At 37.6% G+C, this 22,225-nt stretch overlaps 3 protein-coding genes across 3 annotated transcripts; 1 reads left to right on the top strand and 2 right to left on the bottom strand.

Annotated features, from left to right (window-relative positions):
- Positions 205 to 6,868, bottom strand: LOC109717457 (transcription factor VOZ1-like). Its single transcript, XM_020243262.1, has 4 exons — positions 6,173 to 6,868; positions 5,920 to 6,096; positions 1,627 to 2,152; positions 205 to 1,256 (listed from the first exon to the last, which is right to left on the bottom strand). The coding sequence occupies exons 1-4, from the start codon at positions 6,383 to 6,385 to the stop codon at positions 727 to 729; spliced, it is 1,446 nt and encodes a 481-aa protein (XP_020098851.1). The 5' UTR covers positions 6,386 to 6,868; the 3' UTR covers positions 205 to 726.
- On the top strand, positions 11,727 to 15,706 carry LOC109716934 (reticulon-4-interacting protein 1, mitochondrial). Its single transcript, XM_020242557.1, has 7 exons — positions 11,727 to 12,109; positions 12,441 to 12,668; positions 13,284 to 13,357; positions 14,030 to 14,189; positions 14,696 to 14,815; positions 14,934 to 15,042; positions 15,301 to 15,706. Exons 1-7 carry the CDS (start codon positions 11,894 to 11,896, stop codon positions 15,480 to 15,482), a joined length of 1,089 nt encoding a protein of 362 aa, XP_020098146.1. The 5' UTR covers positions 11,727 to 11,893; the 3' UTR covers positions 15,483 to 15,706.
- On the bottom strand, positions 16,151 to 19,385 carry LOC109716914 (OPA3-like protein). Its single transcript, XM_020242527.1, has 4 exons — positions 19,100 to 19,385; positions 18,175 to 18,309; positions 17,478 to 17,564; positions 16,151 to 16,599 (listed from the first exon to the last, which is right to left on the bottom strand). The coding sequence occupies exons 1-4, from the start codon at positions 19,226 to 19,228 to the stop codon at positions 16,435 to 16,437; spliced, it is 516 nt and encodes a 171-aa protein (XP_020098116.1). The 5' UTR covers positions 19,229 to 19,385; the 3' UTR covers positions 16,151 to 16,434.

Genomic DNA, 22,225 nt, shown 5'->3' with positions numbered 1-22,225 from the left:
CTAAATTCTGGGAGATAAAATCTAAAGCTTCTACTGTGGCAAAAAGTTGAAATAAATTTCTCAAACCTAAAAGCAGAAGCTCAAACTTGAAGCTCTACTGCAGCTGCAATAGAAAACTAGTGAGAAAATTCTAACCGAAAAAAAAAAAAAAAAAACCAATACTTCTATTAGATAGCTCAAATAAAAAGTCACTACAACCAAAGCTACCAAAAAGGAGTGGATTAACCTCACAATGTTACAACATGTGATGAAATGTAGTGACTGTAAAACTCATACCATACCGAAAATGCACCAAAATTCTCCAAACCACAATTCAGACACTGCTTGGGATGGAACTTATTATATTCATTTAGATTCGTCGCAAGCCTTGCAACAAATAGAACAGCATATACAGATGGACCAAACAAAACTAAAGAGGCGTTCGACTGCCAACAAACAGTCTACACAGTTTCCAGTGTCCCACCTGGTGACCATCTTTTATCAGGTTTAAGCTAAGCACCAAGGACATTCTACTGTCAAGCCACTATACATCGATTACGATTAGCAACTTACCACCAAAGTAGATATATATATATATATAGCATTTGAGAACAAAAATGACCTCAAATTCACAGTCATCGGCTGACTCAAAGTCAGATAATTAGAAGGATGGAGTCGCGCTTTTCTTCTTCGAAGCTAATATATTGTCACATTGCGTGAGAATCGGATCCATTAGATCTGCAGGTTTTATGTATTCCCATAATACTCGCGAAGTCTCTCAATGGAATAGCCGTACGGGAGACTTGGCCCATAAACAATCTCTCCATTTAGAGAAATCTGGTCCAGTCCATGATACGCAGTCGAAATGTTTTCTTGATTAACTGGGTTTGGAGCAGGATGAGTACTTTCACCAACATCCTTCTGATTAGTTTTTGCTTTGTTGAGTGAACTACTAGCAGGTTTTGCTTTGGCACTTTTCTTGGCATCGACAAGCTTAAATTCCAGCCTGTACAAGGCGAAGGCATCACAGTCGTTGATCTCGTACTCGTAGAGATGCCACTCAAAGCGGGGTAGCGGTTGCGGGTCCATATAGTATGACCTCTTCAGGCCCCCGAATTCCTTCATTAACTGCTTCCTCGATTCATGCCAGCCACGGCCACCGTAATCTGGCAGTGATCTTTGCTTTCTGTTCCCACTTTCGAATGCCCTTCTTGGCTTGTCAAAGAAAAGCCACTCTCTTATTGTTTCGCCATCGAGAACAGAGAGATCAAAAAGCTCTGCAATATGGCAAGACAGACAAGCTGTCAGAAAAAAGCTTCTTTTTTTTTGTCTGCATGATCGTTATACTAATCACAAGGTAAGACAGCATTACCATAGACTCACCAACATGTAAAATGTGAACATAACAGGATCTAGATAAGAAAGAGTTCTTAAACAAAATATATCTTATTTACATGCATAAACCAAGTGGAGAATTATCAAATTCATAGGGAAAATTTCTGCAAGGACAAGGTGATATATGTAAAATATCAATTTGTTTTTTTAAACTCATACATGAAAATTCAGACTTCAAGTGGAAGATACAAAATAGATAATTTTGCAGGGCTACATAGGTAAATATATCTCAAAGAAAAGATACGAACATACCAGGAGCATTCCATGGAGACTTTGCAGTTGCAGCCCCTTCACATACAGGGATACCAACATTCTTCCCTCGTGTTTTTGCAATAAGAGAGGCAAAAAGAGGACCATCCTTAAGATCAATACCTCCAGGACGGATCACCGGTGCCATGCCAGGATGGCCTTCATTCAATGCCAGAGTGGCATGCAAGCTAATGCAGTAATCTTGACACCATTCTGATCCTTGAGCAGGCCTTGGACAGTCCCACAGTGCACATTTCGGCCCCAAGAACGCAGAAGGCGGAGGGCAAATTGTTGCAAGCAAGTCAGACATGTGGGGAAACGCGTCACTAGTGTTCTGCTCAGAGGTGTTGATATCAAGGTATGGGTTGTGAGACAGTTCCTGATGCACATTGTACTGTTGATATTCCAAATGGGAAGGGCCATCAAAGCAGTTCATAATATTCGGGTTTGAATCTGTGTGGAGGTTGCTTTTGTAATCATCAGCGTATAAGAATGCATTGTCTGGGAGTTCTTGATTCACATAATAATTCTGCAAGTAAAGCCAGTTAGATAAATCGTTATTTGTCTCAATGAGTGAAGCAATGAGCTAAATTGCAAACAATAAGATGAAATAAAAAAATACTAGTTTTATGTCTGAGAAAAGTAACGACTATTTCTCAGCTACCAGCTTAATAATTTCAAAACATAAAATCATGAATGTGATTACACCAGACATGATGTCACACTATGTTCAAACAAAGTGGCAAGTCATGCTATGAGATGTAATCCTGTATCATGAACGGACTAAAGTAGTACGCTAAAACTATATAGATGACAATCAAACATGCAAACAAAATTGTGCACCTTTCAAAGCTACACAAAAAATTGAAAGCTTAAAACATCTGAAGCTAAGTTAACCAACATAAAGCAAAATATTAGCAAATAAAAGCAAAACATTCTCTGCTACCTTTCCCCAAGGTCTACATTAAATTAGTATCACATCATCCAAATAGCAGCAAATAATATTTAGGTCTGCATCAACAGGTTTGCTTCCTTTGGGAAAAGCCTAAACCAACACCTGGTCAAATAAAAAAGCGGCTTAATATTATTTAGTCCGCTCAGATTTGCATGAGGGAAGACCCTTGGGCTAACTATCTCAATAAATACACCATGGTTGGTTATAAGCCTTGAGATTTTGGTGATTGCAGATTGTATGAGTAAGCATGTTCTTCCTCACCCAAAATATTTTAATCTTTAGGGAGATAAAACTTCCTTTCCAATACAAATAGTCTCGCGAGGCCTGTACCTAGGGTTGCAACTTAGGTTTGAATTGACATGAATTCACTTGAATACTTGATCGACGTAATAAATAGGCCATGCTTATTGTCACATTCAGAACTTTGCTAGGATTAGCAATTAAGAAGTCCTAACACGAGCCTTATTTATACCACCCAACAAGATATATAACATTAGAAAGTCCTCTACTAACTTTTTTATAAATAATTATTTGTTCAATTTATATTTATTTTTAAATTATGCAAGACCACACAAGGAGAAAACTTACCAGTCTCTTTCTCCATGATTTAGAGAATGAACGAACCCTAGAGTTCCTAGCTTTCCCTTTCGGTTTTGATTACACAGAATTCAAGCAACCAAAACTAACCTGGTCCAGCCTATCCTGTTCAATCTTCATCTCTACTAAGACAAAGATTAACCCAAGGTCGGTTTGGGCAAGTTTTAAAGAAAGGCCATCAGAGGGTCTGATTGCACTGGGTCATGGTTGAAGATGGTGCGTGTGCAAGACCTCGTAGAGGTCAGCCTTCAACCTGAACCAACTGAACCCACCAAAGTTGCATCCCTGTTTGTCCCATTCAATTTTACACATTAATTTTTTAACAAGGAAATGATAAATTTACTCATGCTAATGGTGACTAATTGCATTTACTGTGCTCTTTTCTTTGTTTTTTGTTGACATCCAGTTTGTCAATCAATAAATGTAGATTTCAGTTTTCCATAGATGGAAATTGAAACCATTATTTGCTGGAACTTCACGGAAGCTTTCGGCAGTAATTTAATCTTGAACCTGATTTCTTTCAACATGTAAACTGCTTGGTGAATTGACAATTGACAGCTAGCAGAACAAGTAGGTCATGGCTAAATCAGTGGTAGCTTAGTTGTCCTTAATAGGAGGTTGGCCACAATATTAGTATCCTGATGGTTTCAGCATTTTTGTTCTTTGAAAAGGGCTCCAATTAATAATCCTTATTCATAACATCATCAGCCTGTGTATTACTGACTTCAAAAGCCACTAATGTCTCAAAGGAGATGTCACCTGAAGACAAAATACGCTCTATGTGAGGATAGTATTTGACTAATAGGTGGAAAGAAAGATGGAAGGTTCAACTAACACTATTACAATCAGATTAACTCCATAGCCAAGTTCTTTGGACTACTGGATCCCAGGTTAATTAAGGACAGGCAAAATCCACAAACAAGGCATATTGAAGATTGTCCACCATGTAAAATAGAATAAAATGACTTTAGATTAGTTTGAATCAAACATCATTACGGCATTCTGTATTCCTGTATTCCCTGAGAATTTCCAGGTGTTGTTTGTTGATGCTTACACATGGAGCAATTTTTAAATGTAACCACGTATGTTATCAAGATCATGGATTCTATTCGGCCAACGTCAACCTACATATTGTTACAATAAGCAAAAGTACTAAAAGTACATACTCTCTTTTGCCAAAGGCCATTCTTAGAGTTTCATATGATTAATTTGGCTAACATTTGAATGTGAGTATAACACCTGGTGAGAAACAGCACAAATGGACCAACGATTAGTTTGGAAGTCTATTTAAGAATACCTATTTGTAAAATGCAAAAGATTTTGCCAGTCTCTAGCCAGTCTTTAGATGAAATTATGAAATTTTTTCACACTACAAAAGAGGACCACAAACTCATGGTCCTTAATCCTTCTGGATGAATAAATCGACAAGCAAAAAATTGTAAAGAACAGTTCCTTACAGTACAACAGATTAAATACCTTACAATGTGAAAAATCTCAGCATCATCAACAATTAACATTGAATACTACAGATTTAAAAATCTTACACAGTCAAGAATCTTCAGCATCATGACTCATGCTGCAACAATTCACATCATATATAGACAAAAGAACAGGTTATAATGTAGAAGGAAAATATCAGATGTTAAAGGAGGACAAGAACATAAATGAATATCATAAACGCTTTTAACCCTTAAATAATTAATATCATCCCGTTGCAATTTTAATTTCTTCCAGTTACTAAATATTATACATATACAGTGTTCTCAAGCGAAAAGTGAAACATAAAGGCAAAGCAGTTAATATATAGAAAGAGAATATGCTGCAGTGGAAGAAGAGAAACAGACAAAACTTCTATGTCCAAGATGTCACCTATGCAAATTGGCTCTACATCAGTTAACTCCAAATATCCTAGCCAACACAAACCAAATGCCATATTTGTTAAACTTCTGAACATCACAATACAAAACGACTGAAAATGAATTATAGATGTGAAAAAGCTAAATTACAACCAAAATGGACCCCTGTCACTTGCCAGCTCTAAGAAAAATAACAAATGCACAAACATGTCACAAAAGAAAAAAGTGAAAATATCAGATAGAGAAAAGTAACACGAAAGAAAAAGGCAAAACTGATGAAAGTAATATGATGAACAAACACACATAAGATGAACCCTAATAAAAGAAAAGAAACTTTAGTAACCAATTTTTCGGTAATCCTATTGGGCATGCAAGCTTTCTTGATGATTCTGTCTCAACCAGTTCAAAAATATCAGTGAGCAGTAAAACATTCCAGCCCCTGAATGTTTTGTATTGCTATTTATATTCAGACATCAGATAAGCTCCTGCTGTTTCCCTCCAATATAACCTTCAACTAACCCATTGAAAGTTGTATACTCTTATTCAATAATCACAACCACGAGAAGGATATGATCTTATTTAAGTTACAACACCAACCAACCCTATCACAGGGATTTGGTGCCAACGTCATATCATCAGAACAAACACTCAAATTACAAAACAAATATCATGGGAGCCGGTTTCAAAGGACTTAATTCATCACTCCAACCATGATGCAGTTCCAAACACAGTACCAGAAATTGTTTAGATTCACACAAAGCAAGTACAAAACTCTAACCTAAGCATTACAAATAATAAACACTACTACTTCAACACTAAATAGCGAATAATTTAGGACAAATAGTGTATGCAAGCAATTAAAAAGGAATAAAAGGTGATCGAATTAACCTCATGGAACACATCAGTCCCTCCATTCGCTTGCACTACCCCGACGTCGCGTTGGGCAGCATCCTCCGGCTCAGGCTTTGGGACCCCCGCAGCCAACTTGCTCGTAGCATCGTCCTCCTCCTCGCTCAGTTGCAGCAGCCGCAGCGTCTCCGACGGCAACAGATCCTGCGAGTTCCCCTGCCCCCAGAACCAATTCAATCAACCACCAAATCACAAAATTAGGAGCAAAATCGAAGGGATCGACGATGCTTACAAGCAAGGAGGCGGCGGGGGAGGCCTCATTGAGCTCGGCCTTCCACTCGCGGAGCATCTGGTGGACCTGCTCCTCAAGCACGGCGGCGTCAGCCCCGCGGCTCTCGCGCCGCGCGGATTGGAGGTCGGAGAACATCCCCTGGAGATCGTCGACGCGGTTCTTCGCCTTGTCCTTGAACACCTGGTGCGACGCCGAGCGGCTCCCCCTCCCCATTGCCTCCGCCGCCGCCTCCGTCACCGCCGCCGCGATTTCCCCCCTACTCTCCTCTCGCAGCGTCGCCGCCGACACCACCGCCGCCGCCGCCGCCGCCGACGACGACGACAAATCGAGAGCGGCGAGGAGTCGGAGAAGATGATCGGAGGAGAAGGAGAGGCGATCGAAACCCTAGAAGGCGCAGTGGAAAACGAGGAGAAAGAAAGAGAGAGAGAGAAAGGGGAAGGGGGATTTTTTGATGGAGGTGGGAATCGGGAGAATTGGGGAGAGGGATTTTAAGTAAAATTTTTCTCGTCTTCGTCTTGCGGGGGCTTACTTTGCTTTTCTTTTCCTTTTCTTTTTTTCCTCTTTTTCCTTTTCACTGCGCCGTCGCTTTTTGGGTGTGGATCGCGTTGGAGTGTGTTGTAGGGAGCGAGGAAGTAACCCGAAAAAGGGGCGGAGGAGGATGCGGCAAAAGCGAGAGGAATTGGCGCGTCTCGCGCCGCAGCGGCGCGCCACCAAACGCGCGTCCGGTGTGGTCCAAGGCTTTTGAGCCAGTGGACTACTGAACAAATACCTATTGCTTTTTGGATTAATTACGTATGGGTCCCTACAAATATAGTAACTTATAAATATATTTCTACAAAATTCAACTTTTATTTATTGTTTCCGTAAAAGTCCTAGAGTTTTCAATGTCATTATAATTTATTAGAAAATTTTAATTAATCATAAATTAAATACTTAATTTTAATTAATTAATGAGGTGAATTGATTTTTTTATCACTCTTCAATTAACAGTTGTGACTGTTAGAGGGGTGTTTTTGTGATGGTAGAAAAATTATTTTACTTATAATATAGATAGTGCTTTAACGGTAACAAATTAGAAGAGCATATTTAAAAATATTAGCACTTTTGAAAGGACGATATATAAAAGTTGAACTTTGTAGGGACATATTTATAATTCACTATGTTTGCAGAGATCTGTATAAAATTAATCCTAGTTATTTTTAGAGAAACTTCAAATACTATCAGTATTTAAAATTTATTCTTATTTTTACTTGTACATCCAAAAAAAATGAATAAATCTTGTCCCTCCTATTTTAAAATTCTAGTAAATAATAGAAAAAACTTCAAAAACCCCCCTGTGATTTCGTAGTTTCTCACTTTAACCCCGTGGTTAAAAATGTATCAATTTGTCCCATGTGGTTTCGTTTTTTTCTTTTTCTTATCAATTTTATTATTTTTTTTTCTTAAATCAGTGATAAAGTTAAAATTAAAGGGTACTAAAATAAATATTTGATAAATCTAGATGGGTATCTGAAGTTTTTTGTATATAATTTAATAAAATATTAACGAAAAAGCTATCCAAAAGATAAAAACAAAACCACAGGGGGGCAATTTGATACATTTTCAACCACAAAGGGGGCAAAGTGAGAAACTACAAAACCACAGGGGGGGTTTTTGAAGTTTTCCCTAAATAATAATACTAGAACGAAGAGAGCATAAAATATACATCCTCCTATGATAGATATATGGAGACTCCTCAACTATAACCAAATTGCAAATTAGCCCCTCAACTTTGGCTTTTTTTGTTTTTAAGAGAAAATACAAGTCTACAACTAAAAAGGCCAAAACATAAATAAACTGACTTAAACTTTAGATTATTTGAAAATAACTACGCAATTTTTAAATATCTTAATTTTACTATGTGACCTTGCAAATAGTTTGATTTTGTCTTCTTCAAAGTAATTGCATGCGCCAAGTGCTTTCAAATATTTGTGCACAATACTTGCATTTGATGGTGTTAAATTCAAACGTTTAATTCTTAACTAAAAAATTATAATTTATTAGATAGCAGGAATAGAAAAATCAAATAAAATAAATAAACAATAAAAGTAAAGTGCACAAATCTACGAACATATCAAGTGCACGCAACAATTTTTTAATAGTAATAAACAACTCAAATCAAACAAAATAAAAAATTCGGCAATAAAAATAAGGGTTACGTAGTGATATACCTTTCTATTTTTTTTTTTTATTTTAAAAACTTATATGCCCGGCTAAATTTCAAATTACTATGTATACCTCTCTAAACTTGTAATATCTTACAAAAATACCCTCTTAATTAATTTTTTTAAAAATCTTTTTTTTATCTTTCGTTTTTCTCTTCTCTTACCGATCTTTAATCTTTTACTAACTTTCAATCTTATCCGCTAATCAATAAGAGTATCTCCTACCAAATTATATTTTATTTTTTTTTCATTTGAATTCAAATAACTCTAAATTGAGAAGAGAATCTTTTGCAATAATATAGCTTCTTCACTATAATAGAAGTTGTGATTATATAATGAATACTAAATCTATAAAGGAGTAGTTGGCTTACTCTAAAGAAAAAAAAAACTGATTTTTGTAGGCAAGAAAAAGGGTGAGAAAGAAGAGAGAAACTAAATAAAATTTTTAAAAAATTGGTAAAAATTTAATTGGAAGAAAATTTTGATAAGGTATTACAAGTTTAGAAGGATATCCAAATTAATTTAAAATTTGAAGGAACATATAAGTTATTTTTAAACTTTAACAGGATACATTAGTATTTAACCCTGGCCTGTTTGGTTCGAGTTATGTAATATTACGAAGTATCTCGACATATCCAGGTATCTTGGATTTCGGCGTGAGATTATTACTGATGCTGTATTAGAGCGTTTGATTTAATACAGTAATGTAATCCTAGATTACAGTGTTTATAACATTAATATGTTTGGTTCAGTTTATAAAATTTAGTAATTCTTACATAAAAGTATAGTTTTTTTCAAAATTACCATTGTTGTGGTCATTTGAATAATATTTTTTGCGGAAATGACGAATGGAGGGAAGGAGATCGTGATGATTACTTGGGAGGACGACGCAATAGAAGATGATAGGTGTTCGTGCGCGCGAGAGAGAGAGAAAGAGAGAGAGAGAGAGAGACGTTGAGAGAGAGAGAGAGAGCGAGAGAAAGCGGCGTGCGAGAGAGAGGGCCGGGGGGAAGGCGAGAGAGAGATGAAAATAATACTGTTAATTAGATTTGGGGTTGTTGGAGGGTAAAATTGTCATTTTACATAATATATAGTATTAACGGGTTTCAGTAATGCAAGATACACGATCCCCCTCCCGTTAATATTTTCGATGTAATCCTTCTTGATTTGTAATGCTACATTAACGACTAGATTACATAGTGGATTAACCAAACACACTTATCCTGGCAGGATTGCCTGTAATCCTGTCAGGATAACTCGAACCAAACGCACCCAAATTTAAAATGTTTAAAGATTGAGAAGTTGCTTCTGAATGACCTAAAGTTCAGGAAACTTGTATACATTTATATATTTTTTACAAAAAGTAAAATGAGGTGGCTTTTATGAGTCCGGCTAGGATACTATCATTAGCATCAAGGACTTGGTGCTATCGAGTTTTCACAGTTAGATTTAATTCTTTGATTTTTTTTCTAGAAATATGAATCAACTAGGATTCGAACTTGGGACCTTGGGTACCAACCACCAAGCCCTTTGCCACTTGCTCTAGTGACGGTCGATCCCCTTGATTATTTTCACTGGAAAAAAGTAAATAGGATATTAAAATAATATTTTTTTAAAAAAATCACATGGTGATACTCTGTTTAACTATAGATCATTATATTGAAATAAAAATAAAACTATAGATAATTAAGCATAACTTTTTAAACATAGAATAGTTAAGTGTAATTTTTAAAATCATAGAATGATATAATAAAAATGTGTCAAAAAATTTTTGGACAGTACAATATATTACACTATATAATAAAGACTTGTTTGATACATCTATTTTAGACTATAGAATCAGAATTGAATTTATTGATTCCGATAGTTATTATTTATTTAATAAGAATTAAATTTCGATTCTCATTTCAATTTAGAATGGAAATGATCTAATTCATTTATGATCTAATTTGATTTTGAATTTTAAGTTTGCTCGTTATAAAATAAATTATTTAAAATTCTTTCTCACAAACATTACTCCTTTCTTCTCCCTTCACTACCGTGCTCTCTTTTAATTGAAACTCTCTATTAAGGTTCTAAATGTCAATTCTGATTTTTACTCGAAATGATATGGCATTTTATTTTTCTATTCTTATTCTATGTGAATCAAACATGCCTTAAGAAGAGATGTACTGGTGCATTAATTTAAAAAAAACCAAAAGGGAATCAAAGTTTGGCCGCTACAAGGCTCGAGTCAGGGTCTTAGGGTCAGGGCCGACTTGGGTTCGGCTTCTGGCTCGCGATAACATTTCCAAGATTGGGTTCGAGCCTCGACCTTTTACCGAGCTTCTGTTGTGACGCATCAAATGCCGTTCACAGTGTATGGACGGCTCTGATCGCCTCTGATCTTCCGCGGGCACACGATCCCTCCGTGCGCCCCGGAGCGAGCGCGTGGAGGATGGCCTAACACGCGGCCGACCCCAACGCCTCTTCTCGAGAAGCTATTTCCTGGACCAGGTTCACCAAACTCATCTGTGAACCGCCCAAAAGTGTTGCTCTCCATCTGTAGATCTCCACCGTCCAAAAAATTCAGCCTTTATCATACTCAAAATTATTATTATTTTGTATTTTTATAAATAGGTGTCAGAACTTTTAATTTGGATAATTAAATCTCTTGAATTTTATTGAATAGTTTAATAAATTTTTTCGGTCAAACGAACGTACTAATTATACACATAATCTTGCAAAACTTTAAAAATATCAATTTTTTAATTTAATATATAAAAAGTAATACCGACAGTTTCTAGAGCAAGTGGCAAAGGATTTGAGAGTTGGTACCCGAGACCCAAGTTCGAATCCTAATTAATTCACATTTCCAGCTAAGTTTATTTCTAAATGAAATAAACGAAGCGGATAGCGTCCTACCAATCTCAAAATAATAATAATAAAAATTAATAAATAATTCATTCTATTTTTTGGAATTTTTGTTTTTGCATTTTATAGTTGTATAATATTATATATGCTATATGTGCAAATAAAACTGCAGTTGGCAAAGGGTTTGGTGATTGGTACCCGAGATCCTAAATTCGAATTCTAATTGATTCACATTTTCAGTTAAATTTATTTCTAAATAAAATAAACGAAGCGAATAGTGTGCTACCTATCTCTCAAAAAAAAAAACTTTAATTAAAGGAGGAAAATTTGTTGGACTTTTTGGTAAACTTTACTACCAATAAAAAGTTCAGACCCTTTCTTGCGGAATTGGAACAGTACAGGGATATTTGTACATATTTTCCTAAATTATTTTGTCACATGTGGTGGAAACTAAACAGAGAAAAGAGTGACGTGGTAGACCGGGTCCAAGAGAAAACTATCCCTGTTCTTACTCCCCCAAACCCAACCATGTACTCCCTCACCACCACCAGGGTTTTGGTCGTCGTCGTCGTCGTTCTCCTCCTCCTCCTCTGTGCGCGGCATCCCCTCCGGGACCTCCCTAGGTTTAAACCCTACGTTCCAGCGCTCTCCCCCGCGCCGCGCGATGTGGAGGCGCGGGATCCTTCGCCGGAGCTCCGCGGCGCGGGAGCCGGGGCTAAGGTTCCGGTGGGCGTCCACGGCGTGCCGCGCCGTGGTGGTGCCGCGATTTGGCGGGCCCGAGGTCCTCGAGGTGCGCGGCGCTGTCGCCGTCCCCGATCTGAAGCCGAGGGAGGTGCTCGTCCGATCCCGCGCCGTCTCCATCAATCCCTTGGACTTGAGAGTGAGCACCCCCCATTCTCTTTGGATCATCACTACCAGATTGGTTTCAGAATTATAATGTTTCTTGTCGAAAGATCGAAAGAGTTCAGTGTTAGATTCGAACTCCAATCAAGTTTAGATATAAGGAGAACTTGTTGTGTTTCCAATTCATACTCATTGATATAAGCAATATGAGCTATTACGGCAAATGCCATATAAGCTAGTGAAATTGGCATTACATAGCATTAATTGCTTTCTGAAGAATACTAATCACCTCTAGTGAAAATGTATAGATATTGTGAGAACAAATGATGGTTGTGTTACTGAATTTGGTGAACTTTTGTCGTCTCCAGATGCGATCTGGTTATGGTCGTTCGATATTTGAACCGCTTCTGCCGATCATTCTTGGTCGTGATGTTAGCGGCGAAGTTGCAGCTGTTGGTTCTTCTGTTTCTTCCCTCACTGTTGGGCAAGAAGTATTTGGTGCGCTGCATCCGACAGCTGTGAGAGGCACTTACACTGATTATGCCATTCTCTCGGAGGACGAACTAACTCTCAAGCCGCCCTCGCTGTCTCACGAGGTAACTAAATTTTCCCTCCACTCTCAGTGCGCTTGGGGCCTGTTCGGATGCATGAACATGTTTCCTGGCGCATCTTTTGTGCTCATGCAAGGGCCATGTAGAAATTGGTAGATGAGTAGTATGATTGAATGTCTATGACGGCATAGTTTGTATTATGGCTTCTAAGTCATTTTCTCAGAATAAGATAAATCACCTCAGAGGTGGAATGCATTATCTTAGAAAATCATACTTGTAAGGACCTGAAATGAACCAAACAAGAAAATCTTCACAGTGCACAAGTTATCAATGGGTAACCTGTTTCGATGGAGTTTGCAGTGTTAGAGAGCTCAGTTTAGAGAAACAAGTGCTTTTAGTTACACATCCAATTTTTGGAGTTGTGTAATCGATTAATACAACTGACGATAAAACTATATCTTATCAGTTTGGCACTTAGTCCTATCAAGATTCTTACTCAAATTCATTTTCAATGAATTTTGAATTATGACTGGGCGATTGAAGTTTTCTATACTTCACTAGGTAGCAGCTGCTTATTCTGTCATGTTATTTTATCCATATGTAAAGTTACATATAGTTACAGAAAAACTAATTGAAGAATTGGATTTTGCAATGTTGTAGGAGGCGAGTGCAATTCCATTCGCTGCTTTGACTGCATGGCGTGCTTTAAAAAGTACAGCTCGAATTTCACAAGGGTATGTGTAGCGATATACCATTATTTGACTACTAACAAAATGTAGGCAATGTTGAATGAAGTTTCTAATACTTGTAGTCTCTGTTTTCCACATAATCAATAGAAGGACATCTGTTTTTTTGTTTATATTTATTTTATTCTATTTTATTATGTGCTATTAGTTTAATGAGTATGATCAAGACATGATTTTGAATTTTTGTCTTTTCTGACTTGTTTAGTTCACAAGAATCCAAGACTATAATGTGGATCTATTTAATTTTCTCAGAAAACTTGTGGTGAACTTTATTTTCATTAATTAAGCATCCAAAATATCCCTATACTGATCAGCATACTGGATTGCTTTATTCTTCTAATGCATGATACTATTTGTCATGATCTATAACCCGCATCAAATTTGCATTGGAAATATCTCAGTTAGATCATGCAAAACAAAGAAATTTCATTACTTGTCGTTAGCTTCTATTACTCCTGAGTTGGTCTACAACTCTATCCTCTATGAATCAAGCACGTATTTCTGTGATAAATGCAAGACAAAGCAGCCATTCTTTATTTGTTTTTTTGGATGTCAATTACCGTCCTGCTCAAGTTACGTAACTCCGTTAACTGCTGTACTGGTTATTATAAGCAACGTGTTCAGTCAAATAGAAGCAGGTGCATGATTTTCTTTTTGCAGACAAAGATTGTTGGTGCTAGGCGGAGGAGGGGCAGTTGGACTAGCTGCAATTCAGCTTTCCGTTGCTGCAGGGTGCAGTGTGACCACTACATGTGGAAGCCAGAGTATTGAACGAGTTCTGGCTGTTGGTGCTGAGAAAGCTATTGATTATACAACTGAGGTAATGGAGCTCTTCACTGTGCATTATTGTTTCTTAACATTTGTGACAAATTAGATGTGCTGCTTCTACCTTAGGAGTGATTCCCTATTAGGACTTAGAACTGTTTGACGTCTTTCTATCATGAGTTCATCTCATACCTCAGATGTCATTTTGTTTTGGTATTGATTACCCTTGTCATGGTAAGAAGCTTAAAGATTTTTCTTGGTACCATCAGTGGATTGTTAAGCATCTGGTATGATAAGTTCAAGGAACAACAGTGATGATTACTTTGCAGAAGTAAAAAACCATGCACAAGATAATGAACTAGAGTTGGAATTAGATTATACGGGAAGTTGCATCTCTTTGTTACTCTACAATTAACTCTTGTTCTGCTGTATTTCAATAGCAATTGGCTCAGGGCCTTTTTATCTGATTAACAGATACACATTTTTGGTTGAATTTGGTGATTTTTCTACTTTTAAATGTTTACTGCCTCTGGACTTATGGTGCTTTTGCATCTTTTGCAGGATATTGAGTCGGCAATTAAAGGTCAATTTGATGCTGTTCTAGACACTATAGGGATACCTGAAACTGAAAGAGTTGGCATTAATCTTTTAAGGAAAGGTGGACACTATATGACTCTTCAGGTAATCATCTTTGTGTTCTTAAAATTAGTATATGTTAGGTTGGTATTTTCTCCCTCAGTTGTATTCATTTCTTATGGGATAGTTACATTTAAGAATTTGTGCTTATTTCTTATGGTAGGGAGAGGCAGCATCCATAGCTGATAGATATGGATTGACTGTAGGTCTTCCTGCAGCTACAGCTATTCTATTAAAGAAGCAAATTCAGTACCGCTATTCTCATGGTATAGGTGAGAGCAGCAGCTTTTGCTTCTTTGTTATTTTATTTTTGAGTGAAGAATTAATCCACCAAGATCAGTGGTTAGAGATGACAATAGAGAGATGCACACTGCTCCGTCGGTTGTCTTAAGTATGATTACAGGAAAATGTTGTTGTCCTTTAACTTCTTTCCTATTATCCTTCTATAAATCTAACTATTTTTCCTGAAAATCTGCTAATTCAATATGATCAGTTTCGTAACCTATAACTTATGTGTGATCTGAATTCAGAGTATTGGTGGACGTACATGCGGGCGGACCCTGAAGGGTTAGACGAAATCCGCAGATTATCAGGAGCAGGGAAGCTGCAGATACCGGTCGACAAGACGTTCCCTATCACCGAAGTAAGAGAAGCTCATAGAGTCAAAGAGAAAAGGCTAATACCTGGTAAGGTCGTGCTCGAAGTCGATTAGTTTTAGCAGAGTAGAAAAGTGAATTAGTTAAATAAATGAAGAAGAAGAGATGAATGTACATGTGACATTGTTTTTTGTTGTCTGATGAACCTCTCTTTCCTTCCTTTCTATATTGAAGTGTAATCAATTTCTCTCTTTTAGTCCATGTTTCCAAGATGACTAAACAAAAACAGTGGGCAACTGCTTCTGCTGATAGATATTACAATTCTTTAATTGGTTAAACAGCTTTGCTCCTCTCTCCCGAAAATTGAGTCTTTCTTTTTTTTTTTAAAGCATAAAACATCCTTGTATAACAGTAATGTTTCAGGTACATTTTCTTAACCTAAGCAACAAACACCTTCAAAATCTTTATATATCAGAATTAAAAGCGAGTAGTTTATGGTGAAAACCCTAAAAATATCAAAAAAGAGGAAAAAGTCTGCTCTATAAAAGTTTCAGATCAATCCAACATTTAGAAAGCTCTCTGAATGCAAACCTAACATCAGAGCTGCTTTTGAAAAATGAAACACCAAAACTAACACTCCACCTTGCCCCAGCATAAAATATGTACACTTCTTTTTCTTTTTATCCCTTTGCTATCAACTTGATCTCTTTCTATTCAGGCTTGTGCAGTAATAAATATTCCCCTCCTTTTCTGCGTCTAGATAAGTTTCAAATAAAAACCACTATTGAATACACAGATCATCAGAAGTCAATCAGATCATTACTACAAAACAAATTCTAACAACTGCAACTATCAATTTCTTTATGGATAATTTTCATCTGGTAAAGACCGAAAACCAACTTCTCTTTACACTCATTTACAGATCAACAGGAGATGGCCATTGGATCCACCAGTGTTTCACTTGCTCAAACAAGTAATCAGCAAAAATTTTATGACATACCTAAAGAAAAAGACTCAAATAATGCCGCAATGGTAAAGCAGAATCACAAATCCCAGCCTCTGAATTCATTAAACCACTGCCACCAGAGGTTTAGTAGCTTCTGATGATTGGCCATGCTTATAGTTGAGAATGTTAGAGAGACCCCATCCCCGCGAAAGGCGTTCGAATTCTTTGATTCTCTGCTTCAGTAGTTCCACTTCTTTCATCAAATCCTCCTCCTTTTGCTTCATGCCCTGCCATTTAGATCAAAAGATAAATTACCTTCAATTTTTCACTACAAAATGAAAGCTTTATATGTAAAAAATAACTTCCATCGCCTTTTTGATCATATCGTGAGCGCAATTTGAGAGAGAAAGAGAAAGAGAGCAAATGATAAAAGAGTTGCTAACTGGACTCAAAAGTCTACAATAAACCCATATGACAGTATCCAACGCTAAACTAACCTTAAACTAATCTAACCTAGTTGCACTTCAATTACAATTTAAATCACCTAATTGTCTTTTAATCAAGAATTTAAGTGCCCATCGGTACGGATAGTACCCACCCGTGCCGTAGTATGCCAATAAGAATCAATACGGTACGACCTCCGTACTGATGGCATGACTCAAAATCCTATTTTTATGAAATTAATTAGTAGTTATCTTAATAAAGTATAAAAAATTTGAAAAAAATTATATAATAAGCAATTAGAATATATTAGCGCCAAAGAAGATAAATATTTCATGACAGTGTGGGTTGACATAGCTGTTTTTGTGACTGACACACATCAACACGGCACGGCACAACACATTGTTTGTCGTACCGTGTCAGCGAGTTCTCGGTACGACCTTGTGCCACAACACTTAAATCCCTGCTTTTACTATAATGTTTCACTAATATAAGCAAGTACAAGAAATCTAACTGCATTCAGTTTAACAAAGTAAACTATAGATATATAAGTTCAGCAGCAATTTTAAAACTACAAATAATTTCTTAAACTATCTCTGCAGTAAGTTGTATGAGAAACTTCTACTCTCCTGGAAGAAAAAACCGCCTAACAGAAATTAAGCAGATCTGATGAAATGCCATTATATACTGAGAAAAAGAAGAATAGATATCAGTAATACGTTACCTCAATTTCCTGTCTGCGTAGTTCTTCTTTTCTAGCTTCTGATCTAGCACTTCTTTGCACCTCAAAAATAATAAGCCCCCCAGCAACCTGATACATGAAACACGGTTATATATATCTACTTATGATAAGTTTAAAACTGTGTACAGGCCAAAAAGAAAGATAACAAGGGGAGAAGTTCTAGAATCTCAGTAAATACTATACTCTGTTTATGTTCTCACATGATTTAAGGCGCACAAAGTGCACCGATCTGGCCCTCCCTGAACTACAGCGCAATTTGGGTTCACCATCTGATCTTTCAAAAAGATACTAGAATCATCTTAACAATCTGTTTCTGTGGCAAGTAAACCCGTTTAGAGGTGGTTTTCTGACACAAAACCACAGGTATCTCGAATTGCACTAAAGTTCAGGTAGTTTTGGGGCCTTCTTTTCTATTAAAGCCAACAAATTCAAACCGAAACAAGAAGACATGCTCACAGAATTAACTTCAGTGTCCAAGAAGCAAGCATAGTCCCACCTCACAATTGACAAATAGTGGTCGAATAATCAAAAGCAACAAGTTGCCTATGACATAGTATAGAATATTATCACATTTACGTGATTTCTCTACCAGTTGAAAAAAAAAAAAATTGAACTATACTTCAGTTTCTATTGATTACAAATAGGCTATTTGAGATAGGTAGATAGGAGTGAAGAATACCGAAAAAACGAAGACTTCTCCAAGAAGATCTACAGCAGCTTGAACAGCTTTCTCCTCATTGAGAGGTCGAATCTCAACATTAGTTGCATGACCATAAAGTCGCCTTTGCATATTCGTGGTGAAACGATGGTTGGCCTGATAAAGCAAACATAAGAAATGATTCAGTAAGAACCAAAGGCAATCAAATCGCATGAATATTAGTATTTTCTCTCATTTGACAGGCACTACTAATCTCTAATTAAGACATCTGAAAACTAGTAGGAAATCAGAGTGGCGCGCATAATCAATACTAGTTCTTAAAAGTTTATATAAACAGAAAGAAAGATTACGAATGAGTTAACCTGATTAAAATTTACTACTAACCGTAACCTGATAAAAAATTTACTAATAATGAATTCTCCAAGCTATTTTCGTCATAACCCCTTCTTGGCTGTTGCCCACTAAAAACTTCTTCCCACCCCCACACACACAGTGGATTACAAGTAATCCACTTGAGACCTTGTTTGTTTACTCCATTTCACGTCTACAATTTAATCACCCTGTAGGAACTTCTATAATAAATGTATCCAACTAAAGATGAACTCCACAGGAACCAACAAAGATCGCCATTGATTAGATATTTCTTATGCTCAGAGAAAATAAAACTAAATCAGATCAAGGGTTGTGTAACAATCAATCCTCTCTGTCGCGTTTCAGGCACAGCAACTATGAGTGAATATACACTTCGGCTCTATTTAGATGCATATGAACAGAAAGAGACAAAGCAGCAGCAGCAAAACAAGATAATAAAAAAAAAGGAAAAACAAACGCAGAGACAAAACAATCATAAGAATTATTACAAAGTTTGAGACTAAAATCTAAGTACAAAAAACAAAAAATAAAAAAAAATCCAAAATAAATGCAAAAAAAAAAAAAAACAAGGGACCTGGGCAAGGTTAATAATAAGTTGGCGGAACTCGGGGTGGAGCCCCGCATGTTGCTTGAGGCGAGAAACGATGGGCTTGCTGAGGCTCTTCAGAGCAAGGGACCCAAGCTTCACCACGGGCAATAGCATCCTCTCTCTCTCTCTCCTCTCTCCTCTCTCCTAACCACTACTATCATACTCTTTTGGGTTCTCCATAGGAGAGGAGAGAGAGAGAGAGAGGAGATATAGCATCTTGGAGAGTTTCTTGGAGAGGAGGGAATGGGGAAAGGAGAGAGAAGGGGGGAATCGAGGGGCCATGGGATAAGAGTTACATCTCATCACAATTTTATTTTGGGTTTGACTAATTTACAAGGTAAGAGCCTGTTGACCTTCCTTAACACGTACAAGCAATACTAACCCTAAAATTACTTTTTGGTTGTATTAATCTCACTGCTCAATCATCCAAAATTGGCACAATGACTAAGGTAGTAAGGTTTCCTTTCGATTGCAGAAAAAATACATTATGTGCGGTGAAAAAGTACGATAAAAAAAAAATTATATTTATTTTCGTATGCTCCAAAATTTTATCATTTTATACTGTTGGTGTATTAATAATTTTATTAAAAGAAAAAATTGATGAGACCATACATGCGCTTTAGGAGCGTCATATATATAAACTTGCCAGCATATTAACAACATATAAGAATAATGTTTTGGAGGATCTAAACCATTTTTCGAAATTAAAATGAAAATATCTTTCCGAAACAATTCCTCACAAAATGTTTTCAAATAGATTGCGGGTGAGCCACCAATGAGAGGGTCTCACAAAATGTATTTTCCGGACTAAAGTATCCATCTTCCAACGGCATTGGGGGCCGAGCTGCGGGATGATCGATTGGCCCGCCACGGCCTAAGTTTGTTTTGGGGCCGTGCCATGCTAGGCTGGCGGGCCTCATTGAGTGGGCGCAGCACGATCCAATACATCGGACCGACTGAACTAGTATAGATGCTACAGTATCCGTGCCGTGCTACTGCCCAGCTCATAGTTGTGCATGGCGGAGCTGCTACATCTAAATCTGTATTACACTCATATTTCCATTTATTAAAAAAGTAATGGAAAGTCCACGTGAGGCATGAAGTGGTTGTTGAGTTTGGATCCTAGTTAGTTAATTCGCGAATAATTCGCAAATTATTTGCGAATTTTTGAAGATACAAATTAAACGGCTGTTTTCGTATTTTTTCGAAAAATTTCAAAAAAAAAGAGTTTTTTTCGTCAAAAATAATTATTCGCGATTCGCGAATCATTCGCCAAAAATAACGGCAGCGTCGTCGCCGCTCTCATCGCCGAATTCGTCTGTGTCGTCGTCCTCCTCCTCTTCTGCCGCCTTGGCCGGCGCTAGAAGCAAGAGTGTCACGCCCCGGATTACACGTTCCCCGAGCACGCCGACAAATCTGCCGTATACAAAAAAAATTTCTCTATATACGAAACGATAGCTGTACCTGTAAATCATTCAATACTACAAACAGTAGTATAGAGCTGCTAGAGTAAACAGAAGCTAAACAAACGGAGTTCCATATACATAGTCCAATACCAAAAATACAGAGTTACTCGCACTAGCGAGTTAAGTATACTATGTACATGAACTCAAAATAAACATCTATCTGCAGTAGGGGTACCTCTATCTCGGCTAGTCGAGTAGGGCTTTAACTCGCGACGCCCTTGCCTCGATCCTGATCAGCAACAGCAGCAGCTGATGACGATGGCTCTGCAAAAACGGGGTAACAACCGGACGTGAGAACTACTGTAAAACAAGTAGTCCTCAGTGGGTGTCGCCCTCAACAACATCGGTCCACCACCCACTGAGTCTACAGAAGAGAGCAAAGGTAGTAATAAATGCTGGAATAAAAATCTACAGCTACCATTTATTACACTATCATGTTCTATGCTGACCTACTATAGCAATGTCAATCCTGACCGAATCTCTTTAGGGACTGTAAACATACCCGTCCCAGGGACTGTGAACACACCCGCCCCGCCCAGTTGAGACTATCCAGCTAGCTCAACACTAATCAGTCCGTGGAGAGTAAGTCTAACTGGCATGCACGACACCAACGCAAAAGCACAGCGCCTGCCTCCGGAGTGGCACTCGTGGGAGCTATCCAACCGAGTATGCAGCGTATCTCTGTCGAGCTCAAACAGACTCCAACTAGCCAAGGTCATGTAAATAGGGTCAAAACATGTCTACAAACCAAACCCACGTGCCCTCGGCACAATCTGGAACCAAAATAAGAATCTGGGTCTACCGCCAACCCGGACGACACCCAACGACCCGAAACAGCCTAGACTCTGCTGAAAAATAAGCTCGGCACCTCAGCACGAGCGTAAATGCCTTCTAAACTACCCCAGATATCCATCGCACTGATACTGCAACGATACAGTCAAACCACGGCTCCTAGAGCTAAATCTGATAATTTAAGCATTTGACGGATCAAAACGCAAGTTTTCTCTCCTAAGTCAATTTTCCAAGTCCAACATCTATAAATGTCACTTATTTAGCATGCTTAAATTCAGATTGCAGCCATAGCTAATCACTGCATTTAATCTAATCACATTGTAGATCAAACAACAAGCATACATGTCGACTATACATTTACTCATTTACTTAGGAGTAAACCGATGAAAACCCACCTCAAGAGCAATTCCCTGGCAGCAAGAAGGCCACAATTGCTGGAAGTCTCAGCTGGAATCACCTACAACCAGCAACCAAGCTACTCGAAAGATCTATATCCAAAATCCATCAAAATTCATTAATTCACCAAAATTTCAGCACTTAAGCTTAATTATCTTAACTCCAATATCAAAACTCACTTAAAGGTCTCCAATTCAGGTGAGGACAGTCCCAAATCCAGGGAATGATGATGGAGAATGTGCCTCAGGTCCAAAACCCCACTGCTTTCAAAGATAGCATCAAGAACAAATCAAAAACCCACAATTCTGTCCAAATACAATAGCAGCAGAGTAAAACTTGAGTTCGACCAAGCTAACCTCAACCAAATTATGCAATTTAGGGCTTCGTGGATTCCTCAGGAAGTCTAGAATCCAGCAAACCAAGTTTCGCCGCGATCCAACCTTCCTACGTCGCGTAC

Source organism: Ananas comosus, linkage group 11 (assembly GCF_001540865.1).
Source record: "Ananas comosus cultivar F153 linkage group 11, ASM154086v1, whole genome shotgun sequence".
NCBI classification, from domain to species: Eukaryota; Viridiplantae; Streptophyta; class Magnoliopsida; order Poales; family Bromeliaceae; genus Ananas; species Ananas comosus.
The sequence above is the reverse complement of the archived record's forward strand: the minus strand, read 5'-3'. Positions and strand labels throughout refer to the sequence as shown.

Coding starts and splice junctions, on each gene's coding strand:
- LOC109717457 (XM_020243262.1), bottom strand. CDS start 6,385: ATGGGGAGGGGGAGCCGCTCGGCGTCGCACCAGGTGTTCAAGGACAAG. Junction 2,153..5,919: donor GGACTGATGTGTTCCATGAG/GTTAATTCGATC, acceptor CTTTACTTGCAG/AATTATTATGTGAATCAAGA. Junction 1,257..1,626: donor GTCTCCATGGAATGCTCCTG/GTATGTTCGTAT, acceptor GCCATATTGCAG/AGCTTTTTGATCTCTCTGTT.
- LOC109716934 (XM_020242557.1), top strand. CDS start 11,894: ATGTGGAGGCGCGGGATCCTTCGCCGGAGCTCCGCGGCGCGGGAGCCG. Junction 14,190..14,695: donor CTATTGATTATACAACTGAG/GTAATGGAGCTC, acceptor CATCTTTTGCAG/GATATTGAGTCGGCAATTAA. Junction 15,043..15,300: donor CCGCTATTCTCATGGTATAG/GTGAGAGCAGCA, acceptor ATCTGAATTCAG/AGTATTGGTGGACGTACATG.
- LOC109716914 (XM_020242527.1), bottom strand. CDS start 19,228: ATGCTATTGCCCGTGGTGAAGCTTGGGTCCCTTGCTCTGAAGAGCCTC. Junction 17,565..18,174: donor GAGAAGTCTTCGTTTTTTCG/GTATTCTTCACT, acceptor TTCATGTATCAG/GTTGCTGGGGGGCTTATTAT. Junction 16,600..17,477: donor TACGCAGACAGGAAATTGAG/GTAACGTATTAC, acceptor TCTAAATGGCAG/GGCATGAAGCAAAAGGAGGA.